At 39.4% G+C, this 23,241-nt stretch overlaps 4 protein-coding genes across 6 annotated transcripts; 1 reads left to right on the top strand and 3 right to left on the bottom strand.

The window, feature by feature from the left end:
* Positions 1-150: 150 nt before the first annotated feature.
* LOC104747872 (UBP1-associated proteins 1C) lies at positions 151-1,908 on the bottom strand. Its single transcript, XM_087488250.1, has 6 exons — positions 1,687-1,908; positions 1,512-1,586; positions 1,300-1,430; positions 696-1,071; positions 468-575; positions 151-367 (listed from the first exon to the last, which is right to left on the bottom strand). The coding sequence occupies exons 1-6, from the start codon at positions 1,771-1,773 to the stop codon at positions 305-307; spliced, it is 840 nt and encodes a 279-aa protein (XP_087344376.1). The 5' UTR covers positions 1,774-1,908; the 3' UTR covers positions 151-304.
* Positions 1,909-2,134: 226 nt separating this feature from the next.
* Positions 2,135-5,612, bottom strand: LOC104747871 (UBP1-associated proteins 1C). 3 transcript variants are annotated; one of them, XM_010469580.3, is made up of 6 exons: positions 5,305-5,612; positions 5,134-5,208; positions 4,839-4,945; positions 4,487-4,666; positions 4,069-4,278; positions 2,135-3,544 (listed from the first exon to the last, which is right to left on the bottom strand). In XM_010469580.3, exons 1-6 carry the CDS (start codon positions 5,389-5,391, stop codon positions 2,368-2,370), a joined length of 1,836 nt encoding a protein of 611 aa, XP_010467882.2. In that variant the 5' UTR covers positions 5,392-5,612; the 3' UTR covers positions 2,135-2,367. The 3 variants fall into 3 exon arrangements, with proteins under 3 accessions (XP_010467882.2, XP_087344374.1, XP_087344375.1); XM_087488248.1 differs by having other exon boundaries at positions 4,843-4,945; positions 5,305-5,466; XM_087488249.1 differs by lacking the exon at positions 4,839-4,945 and having other exon boundaries at positions 5,305-5,465.
* Positions 5,613-6,603: 991 nt separating this feature from the next.
* Positions 6,604-8,108, bottom strand: LOC104747870 (uncharacterized). Its single transcript, XM_010469578.3, has 2 exons — positions 7,783-8,108; positions 6,604-6,977 (listed from the first exon to the last, which is right to left on the bottom strand). Exons 1-2 carry the CDS (start codon positions 7,970-7,972, stop codon positions 6,856-6,858), a joined length of 312 nt encoding a protein of 103 aa, XP_010467880.2. The 5' UTR covers positions 7,973-8,108; the 3' UTR covers positions 6,604-6,855.
* Positions 8,109-13,309: 5,201 nt separating this feature from the next.
* On the top strand, positions 13,310-14,422 carry LOC104747868 (uncharacterized). The gene is made up of 5 exons (XM_087487426.1): positions 13,310-13,324; positions 13,564-13,701; positions 13,811-13,856; positions 13,947-13,996; positions 14,085-14,422. Exons 1-5 carry the CDS (start codon positions 13,310-13,312, stop codon positions 14,190-14,192), a joined length of 357 nt encoding a protein of 118 aa, XP_087343552.1. The 3' UTR covers positions 14,193-14,422.
* Positions 14,423-23,241: the final 8,819 nt, after the last annotated feature.

Below are 23,241 nucleotides of genomic sequence, written 5' to 3'. Positions count from 1 at the left end.
TTCTAGTAACCTTTAATATTTGTAATGTAAAAGGTAAGATGAGTTCAAGTTTAGAGGTGGAAAAGGAAGAGTTTGCTTTGATCTTTCTGATATTATAAGCTTGTGTTTGTTTGTGCAGTATGTAAAGGGGTTAAACGTTCAAAAACTGGATTTTGGAGCCTAAAATATTAGTCAAGAAAATAGGATAGTTTGATGAAATTCCACATTTGGCACAGACAGTACTAGCAATTCATATGACAAAACTGTGACGGGTAACCCCGATTTGAATAGGCATGTTACCAATGGTTTGGCTCAAGAACTAGATTCAATCTTTAGCCACAAGTTTCACATACTTCCCGTCAACCGTGAATCTAGAGCTCGAGTTCACCTGTAAGATTGTGGAAAAACAAAAAAGACTTTATTCAGAAGAACTTTCAAAAGACAGGGAACAGATTCGTTGTGTATTATGCAGCCGAGATTTTCCTGACCTTTAGCTCTAGCTCTGCCTTGAGATCAGACTTGTTTATGCTTGAATCCACCAGAGATTTTAGAACGAGCTTTTTCAGTTTCTTCATCTTCAAAGTTTTATCATCGTTCTGTATCAATACAAATTCAACAATGTGTTACTGCATTAGTAATAAATGGAAACTGCAAGCTGCAAAAAAAAAAAGGTTAAAATCGAAACCGAAACTGAGAGAGAGTTGATAGATACGTACAGACTTCAACGCCGATGTGATCAACTTCTTCCAATTGATTTTCTTCTCATGGTCCTGTTTCTTCGCTTTCTTTAGTTCACCTTCTTCGGCTTGAACTACCTCACCTTTACTTGTTTCATCCAAAGTCTCTAGCTTTCTCTTTTTCTCAGCATGCGAGTCTCCATTTGCAACACCAGTGGAGACAGGTACATCCACTTGCTTCTGTCCGGAATCACCATTAGAAGCATTTTCGCTTCCATCCTTCTTATCCACCGTGGATTGTTCAGATTGTTGTTGTTGTTGTCTAGCATGGAAGGCTTTTGCTTTTCCTCGGTGCTTCTTCCCATCCGCATGGGCAAGCAATGTCTGCTGGCTAGTAGCTTTTGTGTAACATATACTGCAACCAAATACATAAATTACTCATGTCCTCACAAAATCTCATCAGGAGTCAAACAACACACACAAACAACAATACACTCCAAAAACAAAGTCCACATTATCTCTATCGTTCCAAAGATACATCAATACAACCAGCCAGTGTAGACAAACCCTTAATACATTAAAACTGCATCCATGTCTAAAGCGGAAAAGAGAAGGTAAAGTCCAAAGATGTAAATATATATACCTACAAAACCACGGATAACGGTTCGATAAGCCGACATTAATATCAAAGTCAGGCTGTTGCTTGGAGCTGTCCTTTGGCTTTGCAGGTGTGCCATTAGATGACTTTGACTGCCCTTTTGGACCATACTTCTCCTAAACACAGAAACAAAGCTTCAGTCTTTTTAAATCTAGAAAACTAAAATTCAAATCCATAGACAATGATAAATCACTTACAGCTTCAGTAATGCATTGGTTATGTCCTTGTACACTATCTTTCCCAAACATTTCTCCACAATCGATGCACGATAACTATTCTCATAAGCACCACAAACGAAAGAGACTTAGCAGAAACAATCATCATCATACAGTTTCGATTTCACCAGAAGAAGAACAACAAAAGAATATTTACCTTTGTGGCACTGCACATCCTGAAGTGAGTCGGGAGCTTTGGCTTCTTCAGATTCTCTCCACAGTCCTCGCATTGAAACCAAACCATTGTTTTCCTCTTCCGGTGATCGAATTTGAGATTTGTGCGAAAAATTTTAAAGCAGAGAGATCAAATTTTGGGTATAAAGATTAGTTACCCCCAGCTAGGGTTTTAGAACGGCTTACAACAATGAAGACTTTGTTTATTAAAAGTGTCAGACAACGCGCTGTTTTTGAATACTAAAAACGACATGGTTTCTTAGTTTTCTTTTGTGAAACGACAAGCGCGCGATGAGGGGGACATTAATTTTGTGGTCTAGATATACAAACCGAACCAAAGCGAGTCAATCAGTCAGAATTCAGTTACAAAATTGCATATTCCAAAAAAAATCAAATAATTTATACAGACAGGTGTAACTGTATTTAGTAAGTTTAAGGAAGTCAATTATTTATTCAACTTTATAGTTATTTTCATCCAGAAAAAAAAAACGAAACCCAAAAAAACTCTAATTTTAATTTGGTTATTATATATTCACAGAACTCGAAAACCGGAAACTAGTTTTTCTGGCTTCATGATAGATTTCATAAAGACACCAGATGAATTAATAGCCTAACCGTAGATTAAAAGTCTACTTTAAAAGAAAGCTTCACCAATTGATCTTAGCTACCTCTGATGCCAAGCATGTTCGCCATCACCAAAATATTGCCCTCCCATGCCCATATGGTTAGGTGGTGGCAACATCGATCCCTGGTTCATCATCATACCCGAACCAAACATACAATAGTTTGGTTGACCAGCTACCATTTGATTACCAGGTAATGCACCATACATCGGGTCAAAATCAGCAAGCTGACAGTGTCCGTAAAAGGGTATGTTCTGTCTGTACATAGCCTGTTGCTGGTGCATATTCTCGAGTGCATACCGGTGAGGCAGTTCAATCCCCGGGAACGTCACTTCACTCTGATTAGCCATCTGAGTTAGATCAATCTTCACCGGCTGATTAGCCATCTGAGTTAGATCATTCTTCACCGGTTCAACCATATCTTGCACCTTTCCAGCCCCAGACGGCTTCTTTGATGCTAGGTTACATACCACTATGCGGTTGTACAACCTCTTCTCTGGATTTCTCAATGCCTCTCTTGCTCCCTTCCGTGTCTTGAACAACACAAACCCGTAACCTTTACATCTTCCAGTGTCCTTGTCCATGATCACCGTGCACTCCTCTATCTCCCCATAGGACTCAAAAGCGGCCTTGAGGTTCTCGTGCGTTGTGTCCCATCCAAAGCCACGCACAAATATATTGCGCTGAGCGATGTCACGTTCCGCCGACTCAATGATGGCAGAGAACAATCGAGAGCCCTTCTCGGCAGTCTTGTATACGAGGTTGACAAGCTCTTCCTTCGAGTAAGATACCAACAGCTGCTTAATGTCTTCCTTGTCATACTCGAAATCAGAGTCTGACTTAGTCTCCTGATTTCCCTTCCTCTCACTGTCTTGCTTCTTGGCTTTCTTTCTTTCACTCTTTTCCTCACCCCCTCCTTTCGCTTCTTCGGCCTGAACTACCTCCCTGTTCTCTGTTTCATCGAAAGTCTCTAGCTTTCTCTTTTTGTCAGCCTGTGAATATCCATTAGTAACACCTGAGGAGACAGGCAAATATACTTTATTCTGTTCGAAATCACCATTAGAAGCATTTTCAATTGTATCCTTCTTATCCACCGTGGGTGTTTTTAATTGTTGTTGTTGTTGTTCAGCAAGAAACCATTCAACATTCGCTCGGTGTTTCTTTCCATTGGCATGAGATAACAAAGTCTGCTGGCTGAAAGCCTTTGTGTTACACAACCTGGAACCAATAAGACATATTCAAAGCATTAACTCTTCCCGAGAAAACTGATAAGAACGAACACAAAAATCATCTCTATTTATATTACAGTACATAATCAAAGATAAATCCATGCAACCATAACAATGATGCAAAACTGACCATATACACGACTCCACTCAATAGCTGATGCACATCCTACTTAGAATTATCCTAGTCACAACTAACTTACTCAGGATTCAGGTGGCAATGGCATCATTGGCATGTAGATTTGGTGAGCACTCTTACTAAGGACACGGATAAACAAGGCATTTGCAAATGCCAATTCATTTTACACCAAGTTTCAGTAAGTCTTTGACCAATCCAAAGACAGAAAGAAAAGGTTCTTCTAAAATGACATTATTATACTCCTAAAAATTGTAGAAACGCCTCAACTATTTCATAATTAACATATCCAGTAATCTCACATCATCAAAAGTGCACTCATTTTTCTAACGTGATATAGAAAATGGCAGTGGAAAAGGTGAAAGATGTGAAGAGATTACCTACAAACCCATGGAGGACGATTGGATAACCCGACATTTATATCAACTTCGATCTGTTGATTTGAGTTGTCCTTCTTATCCATCGTGGAATGTTGTTTTGATTGTCGTTGCTGTTGTTCAGCATCAAACCGTTTGACCTTCGCTTGGTGTTTCTTCCCATTGGCATGGGACAACAAAGTCTGCTGGCTGGTAGCGTTTATGTTACACAAGCTGGAACGAAATAGATAAAAATATTTAATGCATGTTCTCATAAATTTAAAATCTCACCACAAGAGAGCACACAAAGACCAGTACATTATAAAAGTCTCCACCAGCAAATCTCATAGATTGATTTTATTGTAGTCGTAAACAATGTAGTCCAACCTCAGACTATCATAGAAATACAGAAAATGGAAGAAAAGGTGAAAGATGTGATTACCTACAGAACCATGGATAGTGGTTTGATAAACCAACATAGATATCTAAGTCGGGCTGTTGTTTTAAGTTGTCCTTATCATCTGTTGGTTGTTCAGCAACCTCTTTTTCTTTCTCTCGGTGTCTCTTTCCACAGACATGAGCAAAATAATCCTGCTCGCAAGTCATATTTGCATCACATAAGCTGCAAACAGATAACATTCCAGTCATGTTCCTCATACAACCTCACCACAAGAAAATACTCACAAACAAACACTACGTTATGGAGCAAAGTCTCAATTAGTTTTATCAAAACCTAAAACAATGTTAGTCAAACCTCGAATTTAGATTAAACTTGATTAAAGATGTGAGAGTACCTACAAAACCAAGAAGGACTCTCGTATAACTCGCCATTTATATCGAAACCGAGATGATTTCGTTTCGAATTCCCGAAATTATATATCCCCTTTGAAGCATATTTCTCCTAAATACAGAAAAAAAAAAAAAAAGAAAAAACACGAAATAAATCTTCAATCTCTTCAAGAAAATACATACCTAAACCTAAAAGGCCAAAAAAAATTCCATAGAAGGCAGAACCATTTAGGGATTATAGCATCATCAAATAGAAACAGGACGAGAAGATTGATAGAGATTTGATTGGCCAATACTTACCGCTTCGGTGATGCACTGATTATGAAAGTGAACGCTATCTTGCGCAAACATGTTTCCACAGTCAAGGCAAGATAACTGATCACCACAACGATTTCGAAGATATCATCAGGATTCAAGAGAGAGAGATTAAAGAGAAGAATCATCAGAGAAGTTTCAAATGTTAGAGTGTACCTTGGTGGCACTGCACATACTGAAGTGTCCCGGGAGCCTTGCCTTCTTCAGACTCTCGCCACAATCTTCGCACTGAAACCACACCATTGGGGGAATTTGGGATCGATCGATTAGAATTGGGGAAAATATTCAATTGTCCCTGTAAATTTGAATTGAAACCCTTCTTTTTGCCAGAGGGATTGATGAATTTATTTTCTAACTACGTGTTGTTTCCCATCACTCGAAATTCGAAAACGACATGGTTTGTTACTTTATAGCGACAAAACGGCGTCGTTTGTGCTTCTGAATTTTTGTTTTGTTAAATACTTAAATGAGATAACACTTCAGACAAGAATATAAAAATCCTCGAGCAATCATTTGAAGTTGGATTTCGAATCACATACGAAGAGTGTGTAATGTGTTTGAACAATTGCATCAAATTTATACCAAAAGAGTATTAAATAGAAATAGAAATAGAACAGTAGACGGAGTAAAAATCAAAGAAACCTAAATAACTACAAGTGTACACACAATAGTACGTTATTGCTGTGAAGGATCGATCCACTAAAACTAACAATATGCACTACAAAATTTGTTAAGAGTAGAATGAAGTGTTTGTATATGGTATAAATAATATGAGGAATATGGACGAAATTTATAAACTAAAGTAGTAAAAACTGCTAAGATAATAGTAAATAAATATGGACTTGGGTGTCACAAAGTTCTCAGGGGTTTAAAGATTTATTGGATCATGCAGGAAAATTGAGTGACGAGGGAAATCGATTAGATAAGTCATAGAACTCGAATCACATATATATAGAATTATCTATCAAAGGATTAATTACCTATGTACATGTACTCAAGTTTTACAGGCAATCACACAGTAACATACACTTGAGTAATATTCGATTAACATTCACAAAACTAAGCTCATCTATATAAGACAGTTTAGGAAATAAAACTTTTAAATACTTTTGTGGGTTTATCAAACTTTTACAGTATATGGTAGTATGTTACTAAAGTGGCTAAACTAAGCAACAAGCAATACGAACCTATAGTTTTTGAAATGTTTGTTTTTTTATGAAAATGCCAAACTATGTACTTACATATACTTGCGTCTGCCATAAATCTGATTAGATGAAAAAATAAAAGAAGACAACCATAACAATTATTATTGCTCTGCATTTTGACGGCTACAATGTTTACAGTAACACAACTTTTGCCAAAACTTGTTTTTTAAGTAAAATCATCGATCATCTTCTTCATTTTTTTTTTTTTTTTTTTAAATTGTTAACTTGTCTTGTGGTTTGAACTTTGAAATAAACACACCAATTACATCACCTGTGATTAGCTTAGTCTATACGTTACAAGGATGTTTATCAAAGACTAATGATCTAACATAGAGAATGAGAAACCAAAAAGAGATACATATCAAACATAGGTCATTCGAGTAATGTAAAAATCACACTAAAGAGAATAATTAAGTCACTGGTTTAAAGCAATATAAAACCTTCCCTTCGGAAACAACCTATACATTGAGCGTAAGAGAGGACAGACGCCGATTCATAAGTCTTAAACGGATGGTATGTTTGAGAAGGAGAAACCTTTATATCCTTTGTATGCGTAATATGCAATCCGTGTATAGTAAAACCCCGGGATAAACAGAAGACATCCGAGTACAATGAAGAAAATCCCTGTTTCAACACCAAAAAAAGGAGTGAGTTTTCACTTTTCAGTAATCATTAGTTTGAATAGTTTTCTCGAAATACAAATTTGAAAGGCTGTGCCCTGTTTTACGTTCTAAACCCCACTTTTGGTGTAGATTACTTCTCCAGTATTTGGTTTAAAAAGAGGGAAGTGAGAAAGAACCCCAAGGACAATTTACATAGAAGCGATCAGTTGTGGAAGTGACAATGAGAATGAGAAACAAGTAATTGTCTCCTCTAGCACTGGTAAAGAAAATATAAGCTATTCTATTATACTAAGAATCTGATGCAGATGCTTTTGTTTAACATAGCAGTGAGTAGATGTGTAAAATGAACAATTAAGAAGTTTCAGGCAACCAGAGAAGATCAGTAATTCCAGTATATATTGCAAAGATGAGATCAAAGCAACAAACTTAATCGATATCCACTAAAATCTGACTCTCTGAAACTAACTAAACCAATATGGAAATTATCAGAGAGGGCAACCAAATCTAATGCCTCTGGTGATTTGTTTGATCAAGAGAGAGAGAGAGAGAGAGAGAGATCCACATGTTTCACTAATTGATCCCTAGAAAACCTTACAAATAGAGACCAAAACCAAGTCCAACAACACTACGCAGTTTCCTAAAAAGTTCTCAAGCTAATCCCTAAATCTCCCCAAAATAGGTTTCATCACGAAACTAACAAGTCTACACACAAGTAAGCAGGTTATCACTAATTTCCTCAATCTAAGCTAATCAAGAACACAGTGAAGCGCAAAATTAGTAACAATTGATTAATCAAGGAACCGTACCGTGACCTCGATCACCACCAACTCGATTATAAGCCATGAAGAAACCAGAGACAATTCCTAGGGTTCCGAACACGAGAAGAGCAACCGCGAGTGAGATCTCTTTCACCGGTGGTCGATTACTGACGGTGTACGAAGTCCCAATCATTAGGTCTTCGTCCGATATCGAGAACGCGTGGTCGACGTATGCCATCGAATAAGCCTCCGAGTCAATTTCGCCGGAATACGATTAGAACCAAAACGACGTCGATTTTTAAGATTTCTTTTTGGCCGCGAGAGAAGAAAGCTGTGAAGACGACGAAATCAAACTCTCTTTTTTTTGCTTCCTTTATGAATGAGTAATGAAGAAGAAGATGACGGAGATATAATTGTTTCATTAATCAAACCAACCAAGTCTTGCCGTTTTTGCTATTAGCATGAAAACTACGTGTCGTTTAGTTTTGTTATTAAAACGAAAGAACGGCAGAACGTCCGAAGTTATAACAAGAAATCCCTCGTTTGTCCAAAAAAAAAAAAAAAGAGAAGAAGATTAACATTGAAATCCAAGCGAGAGAGAAATCGAAATCGAAATCGCAAGCAAAGATGATGAGGAGATGTTAGGTTGACCCTAACTCAATTAACCAGAAAGGGGAGGAAGATAGAAGAAGAGAGAGAGAAGGGGGAAGAAGGGATTGGAGGCAGGAGATAGTTTGATAATAATTTCTTTGATAACGATACCCTAGTTGGGATCGAAGGTTTAATACACAAGGGTAATGTTCCTCTTACTTAAACGACAACACTTTGATAAATTAACTAAACTTCTTATTTCTTTCGAACCCTCTGCTTCACTCCAAGGTTTCTTCACACTTAGCCACTTTTCTCTTGAGACTTCTTTTCCCATTGTCTAGCCTTCCTCCCTTTTGTCCGCATCTTCTTCCTCATAAACGCTACATGTACTCTCAACCTATCAATACTCCCCCGTAATAAACTGACTTTGTCCTCAAGGTCAAAGTCTGGAAATTGTTGCACCAAGTTTGATAAGGTTTCCCAAGTAGCTTCCAATGGAGGCAAGCCTTTCCACTTGACTAAGACCTCTGTCTCACCACCTTGACTTCTGCGGATATCCAGCAGTGTTTCAGGTTCAGTGTCCCACTCCAAATCGTGTGTGAGGATGGATGGTAATGCCTGAGGTGTAAACGAGTCTGGTACCGCAAACTTAAGTTGAGAAGCGTGAAAAACTGGGTGAATGTTGCTGTGCTTGGGTAACTCCAGCTTATAGGCTATCCTTCCCACTCGCTGTATCACTTTATAAGGACCAAAATACCTTTGTGCCAACTTCTCATTTCTTCTATTCACCACTGAGCGTTGACGATAAGGCCTCAAGTTCAAGTAGACCCAGTGATTCACTGCAAACTCCACATTTCTACGATGCTTATTAGCTTCCTTCTGCATTCTGTATTGAGCTAGCTCCATGTTCTCTCTCAGCTCTACCAACAAACTGTCTCTGTCCATTAGCAACTCTTCCAGATTAGCATTCGGAGTTGGCGTGTCGCCATACCTGAGTATTTTGGGTGGATCACGGCCATAAACAGCAAAAAAGGGTGTGGTTTTCGTAGTGGAGTGGTAAGAGGTGTTGTACCAATACTCAGCCCAGGGAAGCCACTGAGCCCAGGTCGATGGTTTTCGACTAGAGAAGCAGCGCAGATAAGTCTCTAGACTACGGTTTACCACCTCTGTCTGACCATCGGTCTGTGGGTGATAGGCAGTGCTGTGATGCAGTTTGGTTCCTTGTAAATGGAAGAGTTCGGACCAAAATTTGCTGAGAAACACGCGGTCACGATCCGATACAATACTCTCCGGGAACCCATGTAGCTTCACTACCTCCCGTATGAATGCCTCTGCCACCGTTTTCGCCGTGTATGGATGTTTTAACCCTATGAAATGGCTATATTTGCTTAAACGGTCAACCACCACTAACACCGAATTGAACCCCTTTGACTTTGGCAGTCCCTCGACGAAATCCATACTGATGTCAGTCCACACGCGTTGAGGCACATGTAGTGGAGAGAGCAGACCTGCAGGAGACAGGGTAGAGTATTTGTTTTCCTGACAAGTCTGGCACTTTGTGATATACGTTACCACATCCTTTCGCATGCCTCGCCATGTTACCTCTTGAGTTAGTCTTTTGAAAGTCTTGAGAGCCCCTTCATGTCCTCCGATAACACTTGTATGGAACTGCTCAAGTAGCTGTGGGATGAATGGCGAAGTAGCAGGCAACACCAATCTCCCCTGTTTGTATAATAACCCTTTTTCCAGCTGATATAACGGATGAGACTGCCCGTTCTCCAGACTGGATATGATCGAGCTCAGCTCTGTATCGGTTCTCACTTGCTCCTTCAGAACCTCTTTATCCAAATTGAGAGGTGCAACCAAGGTCAGCTGCATCAGTTCCTGCTCTGGAGGTCGTCTCGAGAGTGCATCCGCCACCTTATTTTCTGTACCAGGCTTGTACTCAATTCTGTAGTTCAGACCAATCAGCTTAGAAGCCCAACGCTGTTGCACTGTAGATACTGATTTCTGCTCCAACAGGTGCTTGAGACTACGCTGGTCTGTCTTGATCACGAACTCCCTACCCGTCAAGTAATGCTTCCAACGAGTTACCGCTTGAACAATTGCTAGGAGTTCACGCTCATAGACTGATTTAGTTCTTCCTGATGGGGAGAAAGCTTGACTAAGGAAAGCAATCGGGCGTTTATTTTGAGATAAGACCGCACCAACTCCTAAACCTGAGGCATCAGTTTCCACCTGGAATTCTTGAGTAAAATCAGGTAATGCTAGCATAGGGAGACTGGTGACTGCTTGTTTCAACGCTTGAAAGGCAGTTGCAGCTTCAGCAGACCATATGAACCCGTCTTTTTTAAGCAACACCGTTAATGGACGAGCGATCATACCATAATTACTAACAAAACGCCTATAATATCCGGTCAGGCCTAGAAATCCCCTTAACTCTGTGACAGTCTTCGGAGTAGGCCAACCGAGCATAGCTTCTAACTTCTCAGGGTCCGCAGCCACACCCTCTGCTGAGATAATGTGCCCCAAGTAAGCAATCTCGCTGTTGCCAAATGAGCATTTCTTGGCGTTAGCATAGAATTTGTGTTGTGCCATAAGCTTCAACACCGTCTCCAGATGTTTAAGGTGTTCCTCCAAGTTCGGGCTGTATATTAAGATGTCATCGAAGAATACAAGCACAAACCGCCGCAAGTAGGGACGAAATAGATCATTCATTATGCTTTGAAAAGTTGAAGGTCCATTCGTCAAGCCATAGGGCATGACCATGAATTCATAATGTCCCTGATGTGTGCGAAAAGCCGTCTTTTCTATGTCTGACTTCTTCATTCTGATTTGGTGGTAACCAGATTTCAGATCCAACTTAGAAAAAATTGATGCTCCCTGCAACTCATCCAGAAGCTCCTCAACCACCGGTATAGGATAACGGTCAGGTATGGTAGCTTTGTTCAATGCTCGATAATCCACGCAGAAACGCCACCCTCTATCGCGTTTCTTTACCAACAACACCGGGCTCGAAAACGGGCTTATGCTTGGCCTAATGATTTGAGCCGCAAGCATTTCCCTCACCAATTTCTCAATTTCATTTTTCTGATCAAATGAATACCGATAAGGTCTCATGTTGATAGGGGAAGTGCCTTCTTTCAAAATAATGGCGTGCTCTCTATTCCTGGAAGGGGGTAGCTTCGTTGGCATAGCAAACACGTTCCCAAAACGATTTAACAGGTTCTCCACCGCTTCAATCTTCTCTATTTTTCTGGAAGTAACTCTCTGATTTTAGAACAATGTGGTTAGTTCCAGTAGAAAAGCCTCTCCTTGACGCCTGATAATTCGTTCCATGGAGTGCAACGACACCTGAGCTTTACTGAGGGAAGGGTCACCCCTTATAGTAACCCACTGCACTCCTATTTTCCAACTCAGTGTGCGATTTAGCCAGTTGATCCTCGTATCACCCAATGTGACCAGCCAAGCGTAACCAAGTATCACATCAGTTGTGCCCAAGTCAAAGACACGAAACTCTTGCACAATGTCCACCCCTTGAACCTCGAGCAACTGACCAGTACACTTCCCTTTTCCTTCCAAAATCCTTCCTCCAGCTACTCTGACGCCAAACCCTTTACTACCCGAGAGAGGTATTTGTAACTCCCTCACCAATCTGTCAGATATAAAATTACTCGTTGCCCCTGAGTCAATAAGGACTTCCACTGCTTTACCGCACATCTTGCCCATAAGTCTCATTGATTGTTCATCCGTAAACCCAGACATAGCACCCATTGTGACCACCTCTTGTTCCTCTTCTTCAACCACTACTTCCTTAGCTTCATAGAACTCCTGTTCATCCTCCTCTTCCACCGCTAAGCATTTAAGTTTTTGCTGCTTACAACGGTGACCTAGGAACCACTTATCACCGCAGTTCCTGCAAGGGTTACTGTTTCTAGAGTCAGCTCCTATGAACACCTTCTTCGTCTCCTTGTTAAAGTCATGAACTTTCTTGGTGTCACGAACCTGCGAGTACCCCTGACTATTGTGGCCACCAGAGAAGTTACGCTGAGCCATTCATGCTTGATAGCTTGCTTTTTTCGTTCTCTTGAGACTCAACCAACTTCGCACTATCTACCAACTCAGTCATGTCCAGAGGTTTAAGCAATACCACTTGGTTCCTGATACTCCGCTTGAGCCCTTTGAGAAAAGCAGACTCGAATACATCATCAGGAACATGCGGTAACTCCACAGCTAGCTCTTCGAAACGCTCACGATACTCATCAACACTCCCCTGCTGCATTATGGAAAGCAGGTGATCCAAGGTGGACTGGCCTCTCCCAGGACCAAATCTGCTCTTGAACCTATCACAAAAATCCTTCCAACAACGAATACGCAACCTACCATGAACCCATCTCCACCAGGTGATTGCACAACCGGTCAAGTGATCCACGGTTTGGTCAATCCACTCCGACTCAGGTGTGTTGTTACACACAAAACATTTCTCCACGCGAAACAACCAATCATCCGGGTTAAGCCCTTCATAGTAAGGCAACTCCAAAAGGCGGCTACTTTCTGAAGAATACCTGGAGTACGACGCTTGCTGAACCGGAGGCGGTGTGTTGTAGTGAAGCTCCGTGGCCTCCGTTGGACGCAGCTGAGACTCACGCGGCGGTAAGGGTAAGATCCCCACGCGCTGAACACTAGCCGAAGCCACCGCTGGTGATACCGTGACCTGAGGCTGTGACATCGTGACCTGAGGCTGCTCCTCCGTGGCTGGACTCGAAGCTCCAGGCATTTGCGACTCAGATATGACCCCGTAAGTTTGGTTTCGAAGGATCTTCTCCACCATTATCTTGAGGTAGTCAAGAACTTTGTCATGCTCAGCAAGGCGTTCCTCGACCGAACGCGGTTGAACCGTTGTTGAGTCCGAAACGGCGGAGTCGATTTCCGAATCGATAGCTTGTTTTTGTGCAGCCATCGATTTCTTTGTTTCACTCAAACAATGAAGGCACCAAATGTTAGGTTGACCCTAACTCAAGTAACCAGAAAGGGGAGAAAGATAGAAGAAGAGAGAGAGAAGGGGGAAGAAGGGATTGGAGGCAAGAGATAGTTTGATAATAATTTCTTTGATAACGATACCCTAGTTGGGATCGAAGGTTTAATATACAAGGGTAATGTTCCTCTTACTTAAACGACAACACTTTGATAAATTAACTAAACTTCTTATTTCTTTCGAACCCTCTGCTTCACTCCAAGGTTTCTTCACACTTAGCCACTTTTCTCTTGAGACTTCTTTTCCCATTGTCTAGCCTTCCTCCCTTTTGTCCGCATCTTCTTCCTCATAAACGCTATAGGTACTCTCAACCTATCAGGAGATTGAGCTTGATTGCAAAGGTAATACTTTACATTTCTGATTTCTCTGTTTGGCTTCTTGGTTTTGAGTTGATTGAACATATATTATCTGTGAAATCATTCTCTTGGGTTTATTTTCCTTTGAATGTAGGTTTTGGTAGCTGTACCACTGGGACTTGTTACTGGATATCGAATCGGTATGTGGTTTGGTTGTGGTGATGATTTTATTATATATGTTTCAATTTTTTCCTTTGTCTAACTTGATTTTTTTGTTTGTTTGCTCACAGCTTATGCGATTAGTGATGATGGTTTACAAGAGCTTATACGATACGAAAAGGTAACAAGTTTTAGAATCAGTTTTTGATGTTTTTTTTTTTTGCATATAGTTTCGTTTTTAATATGTTTTTCCTCCTTCATATTGGCAGTCCATTATCTCTCATCGGGAAGAGGCCTTGGAAAGCATTAGGAAACTTCAGGAGAAGTTGAATGAGTTGGAGGAATTGAAACAACAACAATCTCAAGGAAGCGAATGAAATCGGCCTCTAAGTCATCGTTGAGAAATCTGTAGTAGGAAAACTTTTTTGGGATTTGTAATAAACCAAGGAAAAAATCCCATTACTCTAATTTTGTTTTAGATGAATCTTTAAGATTGGAATCCAATGTCTTATGTCTTGCTTGAATCTTTAAGATTGTAATGCATAAGATTCTTATCTTTAAAATCCCACTTATCTCTGTGTTCTGAATATTCATCAGCGGTTATTCATTTATTGTGTGTTGGTTGATGATTAACTTTTCTCATGCTAGCTGGGTCATATACTCATATGCTTTGGTGGTTGATGCATTGCCACATCTCTCAGTGCTGGGTTTCACGAACTTGTTCATCCATTACAAGTCGTATCTTCACCGTAATGTAGAGCCAGATAATGTTCGTATTTGTGAAAGCGGGCAAATCAGGTCGTATTTTTTCATAAATACTCAGTTGGGATTTTTTTTTTATCAAAGTCTATAAGATAATAAGGAGTCTGTATGTTGTAAGCTAACATTAATGAAAGAGGAAGACAATAATAATGATCAAACAACTAACAAGTTGGTTTAAGGGAAAAACAAAAAAATCCATGGGAAAAAAAAATTGGCAAATTTAATTTATACGACCACCGAGTAAAGAGAGCCACAGCTTCGACAAGGATCTGAATCGGGCGACAGATTTCACCGGAAGTCTGCAGAGGATCTCCACCATGACTTTAAGAGGAAGGGTTTTTGTGTAGTTCTCGGGGTGGTCTAGGTTACTTGAAGGAGACCGAGACGGTTGTGAATCTTCCTCCATGACGTAAAGTTATCGTGTGATCGAGGCTTAGCAATATAGAACCAACCATAAATTATATATATATACATAACACAATCACTTTTTTATTTAATTTCCAGAAAGAAGCCAAGAAAAATTACCTTTTTCTATGATAAAAAGGAAAACAAAATAAGAAAGTTTACTTTGACAACAAAGATTAGGAAAGTTTCACTGTAATTTCCTTTTGTCGAGGCCAACATTTTTCCATATTTTTTTAATTGGTATATAAAATCCAGATTTTTTTAGAAAAACATATATTTTTTACAAATTATTCCAAATTTAAGATAATTATAAAACAGTGTTTAACTTTATCGTATAGTGATCGAAGTTTTGTAATATCTCTCGAAAATGTTATTGGGAGATTCGCTTCCACTCTTCTCGATATATAGAGTCAAGCCATATTTTGTATGTCACAACTCACAAGGATCAGTTGGGGTTGGCAGCCTTTAGCAAGCATCTTAACAAATATATTTCCCCAAAGCAATTTAGAAGAATATTGTATTTGATCCTATCAAGGTTTAATCTCATCTCCTTGAATCTCACGTAGGCTTTAATTATCAGCATTACCATTCTTCGAAACAATGTCCTGTTAACAATGTACGAAACAATGTTCCGTTAATATATTCAACATTGTTATCAGTGCCGTGCTTACTTAATAAAAAATGGGGCAATAGCCCTAGGCCACATCTTCGATCATATTTTTTTAGGCCACATTTGACAAATATTTTTTATAAATTTATTCAGTTAATTTCAATGTTTAAGTGTTTTTAACTACAAATTTGAACTTTATCATCATTATCATTAATCTTTTTGTTATCATCTTTTATAATTCTTAGTATTTGATTCAAAAACTCTATAAATTTTTATTTTAACACAAATTTTAGATGATATATTGTTAGTTAAGTTTTCTAAAATTTTACATTACAAAATTTTGCCCCAAACCTCTAGAATCATTGGCACAGCAGTGATTGTTATACATAATATCTTAAATTAATCAATATTAATAGTAAATGCAAACGAAGAACTTGTGTTTGAATCATTTACTTGCAGGTGATCAAGAAATAAAATTTTGACTAGATATTCATATTACTAGTAAATAAAGTCACAGTAAAATTGCGTTCGAGTGTGTGACGAGTGACGACAACAATACCGTGCCTTGGGACCTATTGACGAAAACTACTAAAACAGTATCCACATAATTAGCTAAGCATTTTATTCGAACAAATATAGAACCGGAATGGATGGTTTTATTAATAAAGACTTTTTAACTGTCACTCTATTGACGTCAAAAACAAAAACCATTGTTCACTTTGTATAATTTTTATTTAAAAACTAATCAATTTGACTTGAACAATTGCTTTTTGAATATTCAAGGGGAGTTGGCATTCGAAAGCTTAACCGGACCGTTTGTTTTCTTTATCTTAGTTTACTAAAATCAAGCATATTTTGAGAGGGTGATAGAAGCAGTGAAAATGCATAATAATAAGTAACTTAACCATGGTTTGTTGTGAGACTTAACCATGGTTTGTTGTGAGACTCAACTATGGTTAGTTTAGGTTATTTCTTGAGTCTATGGCTATATATAAGGTCGGAGAGAGTAAGAGAGAGGTATCGAGTATTTGGTAAGGTCTTTTAGGGGGAGTGGGAGGAGCTCCATTAATAAAATCCTCAGTTCTTTTTGTAATTCCAGTTCTATAAATCTATCAAGTATATTTCTATAAGCAAATCGTATCAAATTGGTATCAGAGCAGTTCGATCATGGAAGACTGTGATGGGTTAGTGGAGGTTCCGATCTTCAGTGGCGAGAATCTACAGCAGTGGATTTCATGGATTGAGAAGTATTTCTCTGATAAAGATTTTACTGAATATGAGAAGCTGCCTTTCGCATATGGTTTCATTGAAGGGGAAGCTTTGGCATGGGTAGATCGTGAAATTCACTTATTCCATTTACTGGTTGGAGTGAGTTCAGGAGCAGTTTGCTATGGCGATTCTGTAGAGGATATTGGAGTAGAGATGATATGAAGAAGCCAACAGCAGAAATGGTGTTATGTCAGAAAGTAGCGGAAGAAGGAGAAGAAGGTATGTTTGTATCGTTAGATAAGCTCTTCCAAGAACAAACAGATGTGAAAGAAAAGCCCGATGTTGAGAAGAGTGAACCTGTCCACCAAGTGTTCGATCAAATGCCTATGGAAAGAAAAGTGAAGACAAAGAAGAAAAAGAAGAAGAGATGGAAAACGCTTTCAAAGATTGATGGGTCTGAAAGCAAACTCAAAAGAGATACAGGCTTTGTGGAGCTATTGACAAAGAGAAAAGAAGAACATATGAACTTCAATTTGCCGCAGGTGTTAGAGGAACATCGAAACCATAGGGAACAAGCAGCTAAGCCAAATCATGCCTACCAGGTGTTCGAGGAATTGTCTCAAACAGGGAATAAGGTTACGACGAAGAGAAAGCAGAAGTTCATAAAGGCTAAGGGGTTTAAATACAAAGCTGGAATAGTGAAATTGGGGATCTCTCGAATCCAGATGAAGAACATACATGACAGACCAGACACAACTATATTGGTCTACGCTGGAGAAAACTGTCATTTGTTGTCCGCCAGCCAAGTAATTGACAAAAGGTTGAGGGGAGATAATAGAGTCAAGAGAAAGAAAAAGAAAAAGCGATGTAAGAATCATTCAAATAACTATAACCCATATGGAGTGGCAGAGGGATGTGTGAAAAATGGAAGAGTGATGATGAAAATTGTTGCAAGATGGTGGAACTGTGGTCTGTTGAAAGATTTGGTTGAGATGCGGAACAAGAAGACATGTTTCAAGATGAAGATGCACCACCAAACGTTCAACAAAAGGTTGTTGTGGCTGTTACAACAGAAGAAAAACATGATGAAGATGGAGTATGTGAGCAAGGGTATCAAGCAGAAACGCAACCAGCATGAGAAGAAGAATAAAGAGAGGTTCTCTAGAAATCATATTGCCTTTACACTTAACTTTATACTCGATCTCAAGTGTTCTGGAAAACACTTTAAAAAATGGTGCAAGAAGAAGCAGGAGTACCACACTACCTACCAAATGTTTCGGAAAAAGTCTTGGCAAGGAGAACATGCGGAGGTCGAGAGGAAGATAGACTGTACCAAGCCACATAGGGTCAAGTACAAGACGGTGCAGCTGGACTGGAAAAAGCGGGTTTGGTTTCAAGGGTTGAACATGTTCATAGGCAAAAGAATGGGGACAGTTAGAGGATCGCAGAGGCTTTACATGAGGGACATGACCGTTGGTGGAATGACTAACATAAGATGGTTGATAAGCTGGGTTGTGGCGTATTTAAAAGAGCATAACAAACAAATGCATCAAGTGATCTTGGACGTGCTGAAAGTGGAAGTTAGAACAGCTAAAGAGATGATGAGTTGGACTAGCAGAAAGAGACGCAAATTTTGACATAAGCACAAGAAGAAGGTAATGCAGTTCTTAACCTTTCACACAAAGAGAGCTCTTGTTGAGCAGGTTTTCATAATGAAGAAGAGGACAAGGCAGAAGCTTGGCAGAAAATTTATGAAGCTTAACAATAGCTTCCAAGCATTGATCTATGTAAAGCTACTATGGCGATTCATCACAGCTAAAAGGAAGCAGTCATTGACAAGCGGAATGAGAGCTAAGTTTAGAAAGAAGCACCATGAAAGAGAGACCTATGTGATATATAAAGAAATGCAAGATGAGGGGTTTTATAAGATGGAGAATGGCATGCACCCTAACTGTCATGTGATCGGTAAGATGTGGCTGCTAAAAGTTACACCGAAGGTTCATTTCTTTCTTTGTCTTAAGAAGATTCCATGGGATAGAATTGCATTTGATGGTACCAAGATCAGACGGGTTAAATGTTGGAAGGGTGTTAAGAAAAAGATACAATGGTCAATGCTAGGTATTGAGAAACTAATTGAGGTGGCAGTGGTAACCTTAGTTGGAAGACATGGTGTTAGCTTGGGGATAGTTGCATTGGTTCTTACCGCAGATTTCATGCGCAAGTTAAATATGATGGGAGATCATTCTTCTCTTAATATTATTGCTGCAATGGAGGTCTCAACAAAACAGAAGCATACAGTCTCATTAGCCTTCACTACTGCTGATAAATTTCAAACAATGGTGAAAATCAGAGTGGCTGCTGTTAGTCGAGAAAGGGAAGTAAAGCTGATGGAGATGGTTTTTCTGATTGTCTATCTAAACACGGTTGCTGAACAGGAACAAGAAAAGAATGGCATGGCTTGGGAAATTTGTTATCTTAAGCAAAAACTTTGGGAGATAGAGCAGGTGTTTCCACTGGATGAGGTCACGGCCAAACAGATAATCCTATTGCCTAGTTCAGTGTCCTCTTTGGCAAACAAAATAAGACATGGTGAAATTGAAGACATGTTGATGCAGCTAAAGGAAAATCTTCATGTCGGATCAGAACTGAATTTGGATTTGGAAGCTAGAGACAATCTTAAAACAGGGCATGAGGAGTTGTTGGTGAAGTGGGAAGTGTTGCCAGATGTTGACTGTCCTGGGAAGCTCAAAGAAGGGGTTGGCTAAACATGTTGCTTATTTCAACCTTGAGGACAAGGTTGTTTTCAAAGGCAGGGGTATTGATAGAAGCAGTGAAAATGCATAATAATAAGTAACTTAACCATGGTTTGTTGTGAGATTTAACCATGGTTTGTTGTGAGACTTAACCATGGTTAGTTTAGGTTATTTCTTGAGTCTATGGCTATATATAAGGTCGGAGAGAGTAAGAGAGAGGTATCGAGTATTTGGTAAGGTCTTTTAGGGGGAGTGGGAGGAGCTCCATTAATAAAATCCTCAGTTCCTTTTGTAATTCCAGTTCTATAAATCTATCAAGTATATTTCTATAAGCAAATCGTATCAGAGGGCTACCAAAAAATAAATTTTTCGGAATTGCGATCGAGTGCAGTGGTGGAGCTACGTTGCTGGGAGTTAAATTGCTTATTTACCATTTGTGATCTGTTTGTTCACATTTGCAGGAATGCGCAAGATTTTAGCACCCTTTCCTTTATGTACTTCATGTTGATATCATGCGTCTTTCTAAAGTGCATAAAAACTATGAAGATTATTTTGCCGATAAATTGGATAGTTTGTCTTCATGAGGATGACATATCACTTACACCTTTGATTCCAATTAGTTTATGGACTCAATATACAATGTTACTGAATTCGCAGAGAATGGGAAGTATAGATGAGCTTGATCCTGAAGTTTAGTCCATTTTGAGGTTGAGTGATTCGTATGGGGCGGAAAGTGAAGTTGACATTGTCTTGTTTGAAAAAGGTTGTGTCGCCATGCATGGCTAGTTATTTTTTGTTTCTCCCAGCCAGTGGATCCCTCCCACACCGGGTTAACTCCAGTTCACGAAGCGTGTACTGCATTTTTATGGTCATCTGGCTGCTGTTGATTCATCTCTGCACAGCCATAGACACTTGGAGTTGAGCCTCAGACCTCAATACTTTGGTCTTCGTTTACTGAGCGTTTTGTTTAGAACAGAATATTTGGCTCAGGATCTCTTGTTAGTGTGGGACGAGCAATATGTTTTCAGCAGATAATAGTACACGAACAGAATCTTTGTTAAAATACTTTGTTTTCGTTTGTTCTTTGGCACATAAAAAGGTTCAATTCATATAAAATTTATATAAAATTATATCAATTCAGAATTTGGAAAACAAGAATAACTTTGTCTCAATAAAATTCGTGAAAGTTCATGATACGATTCTCCATAAGGAAGTAAGTGAAGAAGAGGATGACGTGGACATAGATAAAGAGGAGAGCAAATACTTGGAACAAGAGAGAGGCTTGGCCGTTGCGGAATCAACTTAAAAGAATCATGAAGCTCTTCTTCTTCATTATGTTTAATCTGAGTTTGTAAATCCTTCTGCGATGTGCTGAGGTACCGAGTGATGTGCTCGGTGACTGATCAATGTTGATCAGTGCTTATTCAGATTGAGCTATATATTGTATTCATTCCGTTACCTCTTTCACAATCCATAAACTCTGGCATTCTCTGATTCCTTTCTAATTGAATATAGTTTGAGTTTACAAATACGATTGATCAAGGATCTATCAATGGTGCGGTGAAACTGGTTCGATTGAGATCGCGATGGCTACTTTTGATGATCCGACGTTGATAAACAGTGAGAGCTTCCAGGAGAAGGCGACGGAGTGTCAATTGAAGGTTCTTGGCGGCAAATACAATCGTCTAACTCAGGCGATGGTTGTACAGGACGACAAGTTGTTATCTCTAGAGGAGACAATGCGTACGGTGCTTTCAACCTTGGGGAAGCTGGAGAATCATCTCGAAAACAACATGAACAGCCGAAAACATCTCAGATCTCGCAGCAGGTATCGTATTCTTCTGAATCACCTCCGCGTTTGTCAGATGTTGGAAATTTGCCTTTGGAGAATCGATCAAGCTCACTTCGTCAGATCGAGATGCCAGTTTTTGATGGTACGAAACCGTATGAGTGGTTCTCTGAGGTCGAGCATTTTTCCGTGTTGGTGAATATCATGATAGGGATAAATTGGATTTGGTTGCCTTGAGTTTGGAAGGAGATGCATGGAAATGGTTTTGTTTGGAAAACCACAAGAGGGAATTTCTGGATTGGATTGATTTGCAGTGCAGATTGTTAGCTCGATTTGATCCAGCTCAGAATTGTTCTCCATCAAAGGTGATTGCGCGTTCGATGCTAGAGGTTGCTCAAACAATTGATTCGAATCTAGATGTTGAATCAGAAGCTGAATCAAACATGAGGATTGATTGTGTTCAGGATCTTCAGGTACAATCTATTTATTTGGAACCTAGCCTTAACTTTTGCAAGGAACCATTGAATGTTTTTGAGGCATTGCCATCTGAAATTGTGTGGAGAAATTGGGAACATCCACAATCTGGTTTTGAAAGTGTCAAGAACAAGAACAATGCACACAAGGTGTTTGATGGAGTGTTTCCTAGAAGCCATAGACTTCAGCAAAAGAAGAAATTGAGTTTGTCTCCTAAGACATGGCAATTTAAGTTCAAAATCGAGACTATGCTGAGAAAGAGGTCACAAATGGATCTACTTCAAGTCATTGACTTAAGCAATATTAAGTCTCCATGTGTTTCTTCTAGTGCTGGCGTTGGATTGGTGAAGAAGAAGGGAACACTTCAGCGCCTGAGACTGAAACATAAAGCTCACATGTCAAGGGTGCTTCATATAATGAAGATGATGAATGATCCAGAAGGCATGAAACCACTTCTACATGGTGAGCTACAGATTACTCTAGTGCTACAGGGTGATATGAAGTCCATGTTCTTTTCTGACACGGAATCAAAGAAAAGTTATCGAGATAGTGCTGTTAAACCTAGACTACAAGTTAGTCTTGCTGAGATAGAGCTGCAGCAAGGCCAATGCGTCAACATTGCACTTATCAGTCCCATGTCCCAGTTACGTTATTTGTTGGGTTATACTTTGGCAAAGAAGTTTGTGACTTGGTTGCAGGTTGCGTATATGTTGAGCAATATTGGATCTCTGCTTGTGAGGCTGATGGAAAATAGTTCTAACTCTGGGGAATTTGCATCCTCCCATGAGTCAGAGGGACTACAACAACGTATCAATCAGTTTGGACCTAGAGCGCTGGATGATGATACAATTTATATTGCTGAGAAATCAAGTGAAGTCACTATCATGGTCTTGTACATTTAAAAGAAACATAAGTTTGTTAAAACCTGGAGATTCAAGTTCAAAGATACAGTAGCATCACTAGATTTCAAATCAGGTTTTGACGTCAACGGGAATCAAACTGCTTATAACAAATCTCTGTGTTTGTTTGTGGCCAGAAATGTGGCAGGGTGTGTTCTTCTTTTGTTTGGGATGGTGAAACAACATCACATGACAAAGTTGTTGTGTAGAGTGATGATAAACCATGATTCAAGAAGAACGCAAAAGTTTGTGTGTGGAGATGTGATGTTGTACTTGAAGAAAAACTACAGGTCTAAGCTTAACAAATCATTATTAGGACTGGACTTTGGTGTGGCTATGAAGCTGCTTGAATTTCTTACACTAGAGAGAGCCAAGTTTGACATACAGCAGAATAAGAGTTGGCTAATTGTAGTTGGCATGTTGCACTTGTTTGGTAGCCATAGTTGGGTTTCAGATTTGTGGAGGAGGAAGTTGTGCAAGAATTGGTGGTTTAAATTCAAAGATATCTGCAGGAATAGAGTTCTG

The sequence above is a fragment of the Camelina sativa genome, chromosome 15, assembly GCF_030686135.1.
Source record: "Camelina sativa cultivar CO46 ecotype springtype chromosome 15, ASM3068613v1".
NCBI classification, from domain to species: domain Eukaryota; kingdom Viridiplantae; phylum Streptophyta; class Magnoliopsida; order Brassicales; family Brassicaceae; genus Camelina; species Camelina sativa.
Note: the sequence above shows the minus strand (reverse complement) of the source record. Positions and strands in the feature narration are given on the sequence as shown.